General features: G+C 42.3%; 2 protein-coding genes across 4 annotated transcripts in view; both read right to left on the bottom strand.

The window, feature by feature from the left end:
• The window catches only part of adipor2 (adiponectin receptor 2), a 45,766-nt gene extending 30,543 nt beyond the window's left edge, over positions 1-15,223 (bottom strand). The window contains exons 1-2 of one of the 3 annotated variants that reach the window (XM_017723142.2): positions 15,084-15,223; positions 1,281-1,599 (exon numbers count right to left, since the gene is read on the bottom strand). In XM_017723142.2, coding sequence (XP_017578631.1) covers positions 1,281-1,343 — 63 coding nt within the window. In that variant the 5' untranslated portion in view covers positions 1,344-1,599; positions 15,084-15,223. Of the gene's footprint in view, positions 1-1,280; positions 1,600-10,618; positions 10,891-15,079 lie in introns of those variants that run through there. The other 2 variants (XM_017723143.2, XM_017723144.2) reach the window with 2 other exon arrangements.
• cax1 (cation/H+ exchanger protein 1) overlaps positions 1-15,738 on the bottom strand; it is a 1,125,587-nt gene that overhangs the window by 135,923 nt on the left and 973,926 nt on the right. The window lies entirely within an intron of this gene.

Genomic DNA, 15,738 nt, shown 5'->3' with positions numbered 1-15,738 from the left:
GGCATCAATATTCTCTATTGCCAATCCCGAAGTGCCAGTATCACAGCCAATACCAATATGGTATTGGTGCAACATCACTTGTTCCATGAGCCTTGGCTGAACATGATGATTCTTCTAAAAATATTCCAAATGTTGCTCAGAGTAGTGACACCTGAGACACAGCATGAATCAGGGTACTATAGGTAGCAGTAGCTGTCAAGTTGGCACATTTGGTAGTAAAACAAGTGGTCTACCTTGCGGCTTGGGTTAGTCATCCTGAGCTGCAGTCTCAGCGCTACTGGCAGTTGAATATAGCTTGTATGTGCACATCATATCAAAAACACACAAATGATAGATGATTATGACTTTGCTATACGCCTCCCAGGCAAAAACCTTTTGTGAGTTTGCCGAGCAACCAGAAAAGGCTACATTATGGGCTTTTTTCACCTAGTAATTAGCTAATTTACACAAATCTTTGACCTTGAATTCATCATTTACCAATGCAACTGTTACAATAATTCTTGAAAAATTATAAATCTATAAGTCTATCTGCAAAAAATACAGTCTAATATGCTGCTGGCTAAGTTGGTTTAGGAAATACACAGGTATAAGACACATACAGATCAGACAGACTGCTACTAATGATTATAAAGCACATGTCTAATATAAGCTTAAATATATCGCTGCTGTTGGAAGACAAAACCTTGTATCTCCATTTTTTGATGGTTTTCACTTTTTGACGCAATTTGAAAAGTACCTGTTACCCTTTACATTGTATGTAAATTTCACGGTCAATGGACTAGAAGAAATGACCCAAAATGACTTGGAAAAACGTCTGGTTCCATTGATTTACACAAAAAGTAACATACATTTTTTCCTTCTCTTGTAAAGTTCAAAAACCATTTTGCACATACGAGGTTTCCTTCCAACAACAGCAACATGCTTATTTAATATGAGCCGAGTTATTAGCTAAGAAAAATGCTACATAGCTGAACTTCATTCAATGACTGTGACTAACTCATCTGAGTCATTAATCACTGCTTAGTTGTTGAAATGGTTTATAAATTTAAATAACAAAAGCATTTTACCTTTTTTGAGTTTTATTAAAGAAAACTGTCGAAACAAAAAGTATCTTGGACCAAAAGCATTTAATGGAACGAACAGTGAATGACCTCTGATACCCAGTACTAACCACTGTGCTTTCAAAACATGGCTAAGAAGAGACTTCCAGTTTGGTATGCTTTTTAAACAGTAAGGTACGTGCAGTGTTGCAGTGCTGTTACGGGGAATACTGTACTCACCCCATTCCATGTAGTGCCAACCGAGCTAGAGTCAGAGGTGCCTGAGGCTGTGCCTGGGCTCATGGCGTCCTGACTGTCTGAGGTGGAGGCGTGGGTACTGCTGCTACCGCTGCTGTCGCTGCAGACCCGATGTCTCAAGACAAAGGCTGGGCATTCGCCCTCCCTCTGCTCCGCTCCGTCCAGCTTGTCTTCTGGTGCTTCCTCTCTTCCTCTTACTGCTGCTGAGTGATGGACTGATCCAGAATCAACAGGAACACAACTCCAAACACGCCTCACCAGGCACTGGATTCAGAACAGGGGACTAGACACACCGCTGAACCTGAGAAAGAAGAGGGGTGGAAATAAAGGGACAAAGAGGCCATTAGAGAAAGCACCCACAATGTCTTTTAAGGGGGCTATTAAAGCTCCACCAATTAAAATACATGTAATTATAGTGATTGTTCCCAATGAACTAGAGGCAATTACATGCTTCTGGCTTTAGCCTATGCTAACTGAACTTCAACACTGCAGCGGCCATGTATAGCCAGTAGGAGTTTCAAGGTGAGTATACCCGAGGCAACGGAATGCTTTTCTGCGCTTTGCATTGATCAACATAAAAAGCCTAGTATATCTAGCTATAGATCTGGTATCAAGATCAAGAAACATTCAGGAGCTACAGTAACAGTTTTCCTCGGTTTCCAGGCAGTGAATCAACATCTCTGGACCACAGAGCAGGAAAACATGATGGAAAAGACATGCAAATGCCGTTGGGAACAGCAGAAAAGCATATCTGTCTCCAAACAGATGGTGGCATTGACAGAGTCTACAGGAACAACTCCAGAAACAGAAACATGCGAGATTGTGGACTATCGAAAGAAAGAGTACGAGTAAGAGGAAGTAAGCAGCCTATATATTAATCTAATAAGTTCACAGAGCTCTTGACTCTTTGCTCCATCTTAAAAAAAAAAACTAAACAAAAAAAAAAATAAAAACACTTCCATTAGATGAAAAACACATTAGCTTGAACCCTTCTGGTGTGTAGATTAGGAAAGCTCAGTGGGCTCTTTTGTGAGAAAACAAAGCAGAAGTTCATGAACAATAATCAATTTCATAAACAAACGGTTCTTGGTATTGTTTTGTACTAAGCAGCTTGACTGACAGGCCTGCCCAAGTACGGACAAACAACAGAACACTTTGGACAGAGAACATGAGAATGTAACACTGCCTCAGAGTGATAAGAACCACATTGGGAAGCACATGCTCGCCATGTTTCAGTGCCGTCTTCCCCAGCCTCACGCCACAGCAATCTCCCCTTGCAAAGAGCTTCAATGGGCCATTTGAGGCAAAGCATTTCTAAAGCTCTGACTGGGTGCCAGAGAGCTAATTTGGTGCCTAAGTCATGAGATAATAAGGGCAATTTAATCAAGAAGTTTTAGGCAACTACTTCTCTCCCTACGGATGAACTGGTTCAGCTTGGCCAGCCACATCTAAAGGTTCTGCTAAAAGAGCAAATGGTTACTGAAGCTCTCTGAAGCCCTCCGACACTCTGAACAGTGTTTAACATGAGCCCCAGTGATCAACCGAGGAGAGATTGCAGAAGGACGCAGTTCTATAGCCACAGCTGCGAGACTGGCTGCTTCCGTATCCTCACAGACACTTGAGATTTACTCCTATTGTAAACCAAAAGCATGGCCACAGCTGTGTTCACAAAACATCCATCACTAGGCTCCATAATTATGTCATTATGTTTGTGATCTGCATCAGATTTAGCAAGCGGTCCTGTTAGGGACCGCGGTCACATAAGGCCTCGGGGACGTTCTCGGTCATGCCTATTAAGATCAGCAAATTGTTTATAGGCTGTAGTTGAAGGATGCACACTTATGCCCAGAGGCCAGAGTACACCAACTGGACAAACACAAACATCTAATCTGTGCCTGTGTCTTCAAAATGTCTCGAAAAAGACACATAAAATGAACCAGAATGAACGGAAAGAGGTTTACAATCTTTCAACAATCAAATACAGGTATGGCACTCCCATCAAGCTTTTGGGGGAAACTGATCCCCTCATTGTTCTTTGTACTAAACCAATTACCGTTATAAAACGGATAGTTCCAGTCCTATAATCTGATTGGCTGAGCCACATAAAGCCGTAGTAAAATCCTCGATATACGCTCACCTATAACCACCTCACAACAACTGAACTGTGTACCACTGCACCGGCACAAAAAAACCTTTGTACTGTTAATGGATTCATATTTGACTCATGTTGCTCGCATGGACCACCGAGTGTACTGATGAAATAAGAACCCGTTTTTTTTGGTTAAACTGAGGGGCTGACAACTTATGTTCTTAACCAGAACTAGGCTGGTCAGCTAGCTAACAGGTTAAAAGAGACAACAGCCTAAACAGCTCCATCACTAATATCACAGGCTTGAATGAAAGCAGCTACTTACGGTATAATTCACTGTAAAACGGCAGCATAAAAGCCAGAGACAGGTCATCACTAATCGAGTGTGGCTGCGGCTGCATCCCAAATGACCATTTCCTTACGTATACTTTGAACCATTGGGCTGCATGATCCAGTATTAAGCTAAATTCCTGCATAGTGCACTATGTAGGGAGCATGGAAGCAATTTGAGATTGAGTGAGAAGAGGGCACCACTGGACTGGTGCTGAATAAGACTCGCGGTTGTAATTTGGTGACCAGAAAGTACTTAGACAGCGAAAGGTTTCTGCATTAAACAGGACTGTGTTATCATATGTTCATTGTTATATGACAAAAAGCCTTAAAATTCATGAAATGACTAATCTACAGCGATGGGCGACCAAACATTATGCTCACTCAGCGGTCCATGTTTGCTTGGCAATGATAACATACTATAAAGGAACTACATTTCTCGGTGGAATACTTATTTATACTTATTATTATTATTAATAACAACAAATTATTTTCTGAAAAAATGTATTTTATCAGATTTTACGTTGACCAGTGTTTTATAAAAGCAATAAAGACACTTGAGGCTGTGTGTGGCCGCGATTTTGCTGCTCAAAGTGAAGTAAAACCGTGCAGCACATTGTGAAATCATAATAAACATAGGTTTCTTACAAGGTACAGGACTGCGAAAAAGTGACCTCATTTTTCAACACTGAAAAAAATAACTTTCAGTGCTGTTTTGACTGGAAATCAAACAAACAATGAATGGTCTCTGACTTTTGCGCAAAACCGTGAATAAATTCAAATGCACACAAGGTATAAATGGCTTCGGATGCAGCACAGGGACCCACTCAGTATGCCTGATATCACAAATATTCCTACAGCATGTGTTTGATCCACATTGCGTTGTCTCGCCGCCCGTGTATTGAAAACATGGTATATTGATGTACATCAGAACACCCATTCTACACTCAAGCTGAGCCGCAGGGCGTTTTCAGATGGCTGCCATGGTTGAATAGCTGAAAGAAAAAAAAAACAACATCTCACAGGAGCTCTCACAGCCCAGCAGGGTCCATACAGTTACCCCGCAGTGCAGGAACATTAAAGACGGCCTGAGGGACGGTCTCTCTGAATCATAACAGCAAACAGCTCTCCTCACTCTAGAAGCCAAAAAGGCCTGAATCCAGCCGTGTGGAACCATCACTGCCTTTCTGGAGCTCAGACACACCAGCTAAAAGATAAAACGGGTGGAGGGGACTGAGTAAGTGGTGAGTGTGGGCATGGGTCTGGAAAAGTGATCACGGTGGATAGTGGCGGTGAGAAGTGGTCTCTGTGCGTCAAGTGCAGAAAGCACTTGACCCTTGTTGAAATCTGAAGCATTAGTTAATAGCTGAGAGGGAATTGAAGGAAATAAACCTATGAGTCACTATTACTTAGTAGCCAACAACAGAAGACACAAACACAGATGTGCGCATATACTACCTACATGCCATCACACATCTGACCTGGTTTTTTTTTGTGGCCGGGGTCTTGTTTACTGAATGTGTGTGTGATCTCAGATGACTGGTTAGACTGGCTAAAGAACTGCTTATGTTACAGAACACAAACATGGAAATCTATACAGAGACCAACAACAGTATATGCAGAAAGGGATGTCTTAATTTAAGTGTCTACTTTGTCTTGAAAGGGAAAAAACAAAGAAATAAATGAAATATATAAAGAACAAAATACATATTGCAATATTATTAAATGGACATTCTGGCTAAAACTAGTATTTAATGTTATCACATAACATTATGGATATTCAGTAGCCTAAGATTGCGTCCTTCAGTCTCATCGTTTTGGCTGAATTCACAATGTTGTATGCTTTCTGCTTTCGTCTACCCTCAAGTGTCTCCCCAAAAGGTGCTTCTTTTTCAAAAGCTCCTCCCACCTGCAAGATACATTATTGGATTTTTAGTTATGCTATTGTTTATACTTAAAAAAATCTCACTCTAGAGCAGGGGTGTCAAGCTCAACCACCAAAGGGGTCGTATTAAAAAATAAAAATCTCAACAAATCTGTGGGCCGGAGAAAACAAACAAAATCTTTATTCACTATATTGCCAAAAGTTTTCACTCACCCAGCCAAATCATAAATTCTGCTGTTCCACTCACTTCCATGACCACAGGTGTATTAAACCGAGCCCCTAGGCCTGCAGACTGCTTCTACAGACATTAGTGAAAGAATGGGTCGCTCTCAGGAGCTCAGTGAATTCCAGCATGGTACCGTGATCGGATGCCACCTGTGAAACAAGCCCGGTTGTGAAATTTCCTCACTACTAAATATTCCACAGTCAACTGTCAGTGGGATTATAACAAAGTGGAAGCGACTGGGAACGACAGCAACACAGCCATGAAGTGGTCAGCCACGTAAAATGACAGAGCGGGGTCAGCGGATGCTGAGGGGCGTAATGTGCAGAGGTCACCAACTTTCTGCAGAGTCAATCACTACAGACTACAGGTGTGAAATTGGGAAGAACTGAGGTGTAACAACTGTCACACAGGCTGTTGTTGGGGTAGGAGATTCAGAGCGCACATTACGTTCGACTGTAGTGCAGCGCATCGTGAAGCAGGGTAATATCAACAGAAAATTAAAACATTTTGCAGGCCGGATAGGATTGTGTTGCGGGCCTGATCTGGCCTGGGGGCCTTGTGTTGGACACATGGGCTCCAGAGACAATTGCACTGCTTTAGGAGGTGAGCCAGAGTGCCTCTTTAAATGACCAAGTGGTGTGTAAAAAAATAAATAAATAAATAAAGCACTCAGATTGAAAGAGAGAGAAAATTCGGTCACTTTGCCATTCAACCATTCCTTTTTTTCCAGACCACTTAAAACTAGTCTTGTTTTTCAGCTTTTTGAGGGCCAAAACCACACAGAGTCAGAGATGTTATAAGCAAAGTGTTAGTAAAGGAAGGGTCTTGTGTGAGAATCTGCATCCTGGCTGTGCTGCTGCGTGAAGCACCACAAATTTGACCGCATTGTCTCCCAAGCGCTCTTCCCACTGGCAGGTAGAAGAGGGACCACACAAATGTTGGTGGTAAATCTGTTCTGATTCTACTACTTTATGCATAAGACAAGCACCATCGTTTTCTTGTTCTGCTGACTGCTGTGCACTGCAAGCTGTCAAAAATTCACAGAGGCCATCACTTGGCCCTAACAAGTTACAGCCATTTTCACTATTGATGAGCTTGCATGAGCCTCCATCAGAGTAGCAAGCACCACTTCAGCTCTAATGAATGTAAATTTCCTAGTAGGGAGTTTTCATAATGCTCATCTGACACAAGGGGCTTCTAGTGTAATTCAAAAGATCTTGAAAAAAACTGCTCATTTCCGATTATTAGTGGAGGTGGGATCATATCGGGCTTCGTTTTATAGTCCAAGCACATGAAAAGATTTGGACAGCTTTCTCGGCACGTCATGCATGTGACTAAAGCAAGCCATTGTGTGCAACAACCGCCTCTGTGAATCGCTCTAATGAAACGAAATCTTAAAGCATTAGGAAAGAAAACTCCTCAAACTGCACTAATAGCCGAATTTGGCACTCACTAACCAGCAAAGTACTCACGGTGTTTCTGACATCCATTCATTGGGGGGGGTTGGGAGGAATCAAAGTGATTTTAGTATAATACTCAAAGGGATTTCAGCACAAGTATAAGCACAACAAACAGGTCATTGTGCTCGGTGAGTCCCGAAAGGCCTGAAATATTCTTTGTGTGACCAGGCGTCGGTGGTGCAAGCGGACGACGTCCCGACCGGCTGCACAAATATTAGCATAAACATCTGACTTTTCTGTTAAAGTTGGGGCGGTGAACAGGAAAACAAAACAAACTAGAGAAAGGGTGGAACCAAACAAAAGCAGATCTTGAAGCAGGTCCTGTGCGCACATGCCATGTGACTGGCTGACAGATTGAGTTGGGGGGTGGGCGGAGGACCCTGCCCTCACTAAAGGCCTTTGTGCTCCCTCTCTCACGGGCATAAGGCCAGGCGCTAATAACTGGCAGGAGGAGAAGGCCTCTCTGCAAGAGAATAAAATATGAAACATGACCATTATAGCACTGTGCAAGGTTTCACTGCTAGGTGTCAAGAGACGAGCAACACTGACTGGACTGTTCCTCACTCTTTGGCAAGTTAAACGTGTCTAAGCAAACGTAGGACCGCAGCTGTTACGTTTACAAGTTAAAAAGAAGGGAGAAAATTCTTAGGTTTTTTTTTTTTTGGCATGTTGTTTTATTTCCATGTCTCTATAAATCAAAGCTGCAGCACAAACTAAAGCTAAACAGGTATTCAAATTCCAGGCAAATGCTTTTAAAATTAGATTAGCTAGGCTACACCAGGCTTAATCACATCCAGCCTAACAGATAAAAAGCATGATAATGAGAAGAGACATGGCAGAAAAGAGAGAATACAAAAATTTGCAATGCAGGAGATGCAGATCTACACTCTTACAAAAAAATAAATAAATAAACAAATAAAAAATAAAAGGGTGGGGTAACACTTTATTTGGATGGTCCACTGTAGATTCTTTGTAAACGGTCAGTGTATCCTGAGGTAACTCAACTAAACAACCATTAAATGCAACTGATCGTGAAGTTAAGTGTTACTTGGATGGTCCAATGTAGGCATTCTGTAAATGCTCGGTTGGCCTTTAACACACACACACACACACACACACACACACTTTCTAAGCCACTTCTCCCTCAAGGTCGGGGGGGGGGGGGGGGGGTTGCTGGAGCCTATCCCAGCAGTCATCGGACGGAAGGCAGGATACACCCTGGACATGTCGCCAGTCCATCACAGGGCAGACAGACACACACAATCACTCAGACCTAGGGGTGATGTAACATGTCCAATTGGCCTGACTGCATGTCTTTGGAAACCGGAGAACCCGGAGGAAACATGGGTAGAACATGCAAACTCCACACAGAGAGGACCCCGGTCGCCCGGCCGGGGAATCGAACCCAGGCCCCCCTTGCTGTGACGTGACACGGTACCCACCGCGCTACCGTGCCGCCCTGCCTTTAAGTAACATTCAACTAAATATCCATTAAATTCAACTGAACTTCAAGTTTAGTGTGAAAGAATATATTACATCTAACCCTAAACCCTAAACCCTAGACTTAACCTCAAGGTAAAAACCTACATCTACTCCTAAACCCAACCCTAGCATTGCTGATAATCAACTGAGGATCATCAGAAAGTTTAATGATTTATGTCTCTGTAGAGCATCTATAGGGGACCATCCAAATAAAGTGTGATCAAAGCTGGTTCTCCAAGGCTAAAGAAAATAGTTCTATATAGAACCATGGACACTCAAAGAACCCTTTGCTTGGTTAAAGGGTTCTTTGCATCAAGAACTGGTTCTGAATGCACTCTATAAATGGTACTCTACAGAACCTTTCCAAAAAGGTTTCACTAAAGCTTTTCTATTGTTACTAGTTTGACAACATAACAACAGAAGGACCGTTTTGGGTGCTATTTAGAACCCTTTTCAAAAAGAACCTGTGTGCTTCTTTCTTTTTCCTTCCCTTTTCAGTGATTCCAAAACTAATACCAAACCATCTCTTGTCCAATCCTTTTGCAGTTGGGAACAAGAGTGTGTATTATGGGTGTAACAATACACTCAGATCATGATTTGATTTACTGCTTTGTATCCTCAGGACATTTCCAATAAAACTTGAATGTCAAAAATCATGTTGATGATCAACTTACCCACAGTAGAGCTGGGAGGCAAAAGGTGTGCCAGCTGTCTGTAAACTTTGGTATTCAAACAGTGCAAAGGCATTACACGGCATAATGTCCAATAGCCAAGATTTACACTGTGATATTGCAAATCAAAATACTGATGAAGTCAAAATGCATTGTTACCCCCTTAGTGTCTGGGATAAATGAACAGCACTTACACAGATACAGGGGTTCCCAAACTTTTTAACAAACCAAACCGCAGCCCACAACGTCTTAGACGAACCTGCTTGGCAAGTGCGTCTCGAAATAATAAAATAATTTGACAGCTTTATAGCCTTATTCACTAAATTCTATCCCTCAGAAACCATACACAATAAAGCTGGGGCATTTGCATCACCACTGAATCTGTATTCATGTAGCAGTCGTCATATTTCTGACTGAATAACATTTTTTCATCTTTTTGCTTTTGATTTTTTCCTGGGTCTGCAGAGAGTGGTCAGTGTTTTTGATTTTAATTATGCCAGCCATCAGCTGAGCCAGTACCAACCTGCACACACAACACATTTATAATAGCATAAATCTGGCTTATGACTTTTTTTAAATGGCAATAATTAAGCCTTAAAGTTACACTATTTAAGTTTTATGAACTTGGGGATTTGGAGACCCCTCTGGTGGAAATGAGTATCACATGCAGCAAGCGGAAGAACGTTTTGTACCATGGGCTGTGCTAAAGACCCCTTAGTCGAATGGATGAATATGATGATTACGAGTGCGTTGAAAGATGATTCAAAGAGAACTCAGTCAAAAGCACGTTTTCCGAAGATGTAAATGAATTATATACTATTGCTAGTAGTATAATATAGATTTTGACACATTTGACAGTATATTGTGTTCTTTTTTTTCCCTCTGAATCAGTAAGGCTACATTTCATTTTTAGCATAAATAAATAAATAGATAAGTAAATAAATAGTGGAGTTCAGCGGGTCCAACCACAGCCCCTTTCTTGCTGTCACTGGTACCGTTCCACAGTCCAGTGGTTAGGATCTTCTGCTCTAATGCACAAACAGCTAAAATCAGGTTTACTTGTCCTTCACTCCATAAGCACCACCGTCCTTCCAGTTTGTCAAATGGTCCATTTGCCGTGACGCATGTCCGACACACATGTACTCCAGCCTAGCCAAGGTCAAAATGAGCCTTTTACCTGCATGGCTGGCTCCCAATAATGGACTGAGGAAATTGCCAGGGTAATCAGAAACTGACGCGAGCTAAACGACATGGACCACCAAACAGCCTTCCCAGGACAAAACGATCCACACGGCACAGGGCACAGCAGAGTCCGTCTCCCTCACAATGCTAAGCCACCTACAGGATTACGAGATGCGAGGCACTGCATTGTGAGCCAATCAGCTGCTCCTTGGCAGGAACCTACAAAACAGAGATCCTGCATCTCTCACACGGTGATCTGTACTGAGCTCACAAGCACTCCTACTGCAGTGAGAACGACTGACTTACTGACCGATTAGACTGGGAGAAAAAAAAAAAAAAAAACATAAGGCAGATAGAACCAACCCACAGCCTGACCCCACTATTTCTGTCTGTCCACTGTCTGACATTCCCTCCACCCCCCACTCACTCACTCACTCAAAGGCCTCCCTCCTACTTCAATCAATCAGTCTCCACCTTTCTCTATTTTTAACTGCTCAAAACTACTACTTACATTTCAGCGTGGGCTGTTATTATTGACTCTAGGCTGAACTAAATGGGCTTAAAAGGGGATTTCCACTGATTTTTGGAAAATTCTGTATAGCTGAGATGTAAACAGATAGTAGATGGTAGATAAATATATAGAGAGATCTCTTTATTAATCCCAAATCACATTAATTAATTAATAATCAGTAAAGAGCAAGACAAGGGTATTGCTGTAGGCTATTATACAGGTGTATAAATAGAAAAAGTAAAGATGCATAATAAAATGTACTAAAACAGCCATAAAATATAATGTGTAATATAAAAATAAGCTATATAAAATGTTCTATTTGCTTTGGAGACTTTATTTACTAACCAAAATGAACAATGAAGCTACAATTGAGTTTTAATATGGAAACTAATACTAAATCTTAGGACACTCTGTGTGACTGCATCTCTCCTCAATAAGTGGACTTAAGAAGATATATTTTTGGGCCAAAACTTTCTCATAACTACTGTTACGCAATGTTTCAGGCATCAGGATGTATACTGTATACTGTGTAATACCATGGGTGTGATAGCTGTATTTTTGAAGTAACTTTTATAGGACGACTGGTTCCCATCACCACCACCGTCAACAACTTTCACACCAACCCACTCTGAATGACTCTGTTCATGACGTAACCAATTCATGACGCAGAATTTTAGAAAAGAAATGGTGGACTTCCCCTTCAGCCTAGCAAGGAGTGGACCGTTTTTCAGTCTAGAGGCCACTCATACTGCATCTGCTGTAGGAGTGAGCCATATCTGTGCAAAGGTCACACCAAACTGAGTGACTTTCTGTAGATCTCAACCATTTGATAACACAGAAATTTTGAAATTTGGGATAATTCCCCTTTAACTGACTTTGTAAGACTTTACCATCGAAATGAAGGCCTTCACATCACGCACAGAACATTTTTTGTGCAAACTTTAACCACTTAAAAGGAGTTTTATCTTAACTTGTGGTTTTCAGATGAATAATTGGCCCTGTTAGAGATTCCCTCACATGTGGGTAACACTTCATCTCTCATCTCTTGGTGATGACGGGCTTATCAGAGAACACACTTCACTCTGAGGCAGAAAGCTAATCCACATTAAGAGCACATGTGCGTCTCACGAGTTGGGCAGCCACACAGGGAGAAGACGTCATGAAGTGGCAAGTGTCTGGTCTAAGATGCTTAGGCTATCTGGGGGCAGGTGGCTTTCTTAAACTCTAGTCCTATTTAAAGATGAGTTTCTTGGCAGAAGAGATGCGAAACGTGATTCTTTTCATCCAATACAGGCCGCCAGAATGATACAATCCATCGGTTGATAACGTTCGCCCTAAATCAACGCTGTAAAGCTGGCAGGGTTATTTCAGGTGAGCAGACATTGAAATAGGCAACCCTCCCATAATAACCATTTATTTTATGTTGATAAGCTCGACTGGTATTCATATCAAGAGCACAGGAGATATGCTGCTGATAAAGCTGATATCACTAGAAAAATATGAGAAGAACGTCACTATCGTACAAGGCACAGAGCGGCACACGCTAGCGCGCTTCAAGTCAGTAAAGTGGCGCCTTTCTGGCTAAGCAAGCTTTTATGCCTGTGTCTTAATAGCTTGACAATGACCGCTGTTCTAAGTAAGGGTAAGACAACCGTCATGACAAAGTACAATCAAAGCACTTCATCACCTTTTCATCATTTTTAGACTCGTTGGTTGAGATTAGTGTTACCTAGAAGAGGAAACGTACGGCCTTGACAAGCACACTTGCTTAAAAGTCCTTTACTGCCAGGCTTCTGTCACTAAGTAGGCGGGCACACACACACATACACATATGTACATACATATACATATAAACACTAGTCCTATTTAAAGACATGAGATTCTTGGCAGAAGAGATGAGAAACGTGATTCTTTTTTCCACCGAGATTTTTATATATATATATATATATACATACACACATACATACACACACACACCCCACTTTATTAGGTACACCTGTTCAATTGCTTGTTAACACAAATAGCTAATCAGCCAATCACACAGCTGCAACTCAATGCATTTAGGCATGTAGAGGTGGTCAATACAACTTGCTGAAGTGCAGACCGAGCATCAGAACGGGGAAGAAAGGGGATTTAAGGGACTTTGAACGTGGCGTGGTTGTTGGTGCCAGACGGGCTGGTCTGAGTATTTCAGAAACTGCTGATCTACTGGGATCTTCACGCACAACCATATCTAGGGTTTACAGAAAACGGTCCGAAAAAGAGGAAATATTCAGTGAGCGGTCAGTTGTGTGGACGAAAATGCCTTGTTGATGTGAGAGGTCAGAGGAGAATGGGCAGACTGGTTCCAGATGATAGAAAGGCAACAGGAACTCAAATAACTAACCAGAATCTCTGAGGAACGTTTCCAGCACCTTGTTGAAAGTCTGCCATGAAGAATTAAGGCAGTTCTGAAGGCAAAAAGGGGTCCAGCCTTTTACCAGCAAGGTGTACCTAATAAAGCGGCCAGTGAGTGTGTATATATACGTGTAATATATATATATATAGCATTCAGCTACATGATGTTAGGTACCTCTTCAGCTGAAGCCTGGCATTGGGCATGGTGACCTCAGGCTCATGTGCAGCTGCTCCAGAGCATCCCGTTCAACTGGCAGTGCTAACATTTCATATCAAAGTCCACTGAACGACTTTGTTCACATCTTAACCACTTAGTTATGCAGAAATTTAGAAAACCTGGTGAGTTCCCCTGAACTCACGGTTTCCCACTCTACAGCCCACTGGTACTGTACATTCACGTCACACCAAACCACAGTCAATGACTTTCTTTACATCTAAACCATTTAATTACACAGCAATTTCGAAATTTGGTGGAACTCCCCTTCAAGTGACTTTTGTAGACTTTGCCATCAAAATGAACTGATTTGGCAGCTCTGGCTAAAGACTGTTAATATTAACGGTTATCCATGAAAACAGATGCCAGCATGAGAAGATGGGAAATATCCAAATTATCCATGGAGTAGAGCTGACAGCTCGGCAGACCCGCGTCAGCTGAGCCTCCGCTTCAGCCAGGAAGGGAAAACAGCAACACCAAGACAAAGAAACCAGAATGTTTTTCAAGCCAAAGAGCGGGTTTTCATACACGCTACGGCGCCTGAGATGTTCAGCAAACTGCCCTCTAAAGTTGAAACAGGTTTAATCGGTCTAGCCATCATTTCTCACACCGACAGAGAGCTGACAACTGTGAAGGCGATGCGCGCGGGTTTGTTTACAGTGCGGTTAGCTATAGCAAGTTAGCTTGTCCTCTATCAAGACCGTACATGCCTAAAAAATGTTTTTTTGTCAAAACTGACATTTTCAGACGGTTACCAAGCACGACAGGACTACGAGGCATACAGCCAACTGACTTATTGTCAATTAACAAGAAAAACACTGTAATCTTTGCCAACTTGCTTACGATTCGCCAGCTTCGTGTTCGAATTTCCCCGTTCCACCTTAACTGGCGCGGCAGTTACTGAGGGCGCCTGAGGCGCCAGAACGTATCGGCTGCTATTTAAGGTGGAACGGGGAAATTCGAACAAGAAGCTGACCAATAGGAAACCAACTTATGGGTTGTCAAAGTGAGCAAGAAAAGTGTCAAAGTGTCATTTCTACAGCGCTACAGATGCGTGTTGGATGGTTTAGGGTGCTGATGTTGTCTCTGGCTAACCCAGCTGTCAACACAGCTGTCTAGTGAGGTTAACAGTGCGGTAAAAAGCAAAGCTAAGCTAGCAACTTCAGCGAGAAAGGCCAGTGAGCTGATCAGTCTGTGAGTCAACCGAAAAGTAGCCTAGACCGACTCACTCCGTTACAACTGTCGGCGTCCGGGATTTTTCACTGTTTCCCAACAATAATCTGAGATGGCAACGCGTTGAATAAACATACCGAAATGAATTAAGGAAGGTTTACCTACACGGCTGAGAATAAACGGAGTCCTTTAAAGCTCTTTATCGCGGAGCAGCAGCCGAATCTCCTCATCTACTCCCTCTTCTCTCCGCTCGGACTCACTGACTCGCCTGGACTCGACCAGCTGGATCTCTAGATGTCGTTGCATTCGGCATGACGCCCCTCGCGTGAGAGCTGCTTGGCCAATCACAGAGGAGCGGTGGAGGGAACTGGATCATGGGATTTGTAGTTTAAACAGTTGTTTTTGTCGTTTACGTGCAAGTAAAAAAAAATCTAGTAGTAATCGCCCAGCGTCACGCGTGGTAATATGAAACGAACACGTTTCACTTTACCGGGCAAAGCCCGTTAGGACAATTCAGTGGTGTTATTCGTATTTTTAAAAATCATTTAGAAAGAGTGGCTTGAGCAGTGACTGGCAGGTTTCTGGTTTCCCTGCTGCTTACAGTCTAATTAGTGTGATTCTATACTGCCAACAGTGTTCAGGGTGTCCCACACTTTTCTTGCATACACTTACTGCATTTTTGTGAAAAACCTAACATCAAGTAACTTATTATTTTTTTTATTAAGTGAAGTGCTGGTATACTGGTCAGCATCAATTGAAGTTTTGTTTGCCGGTCAACTAGCATGACCATGCTGGGGTGACCAGCCAGACCAGCACCAGA

Source organism: Pygocentrus nattereri, chromosome 1, assembly GCF_015220715.1.
Source record: "Pygocentrus nattereri isolate fPygNat1 chromosome 1, fPygNat1.pri, whole genome shotgun sequence".
NCBI classification, from domain to species: Eukaryota; Metazoa; Chordata; class Actinopteri; order Characiformes; family Serrasalmidae; genus Pygocentrus; species Pygocentrus nattereri.
The sequence above is the reverse complement of the archived record's forward strand: the minus strand, read 5'-3'. Positions and strand labels throughout refer to the sequence as shown.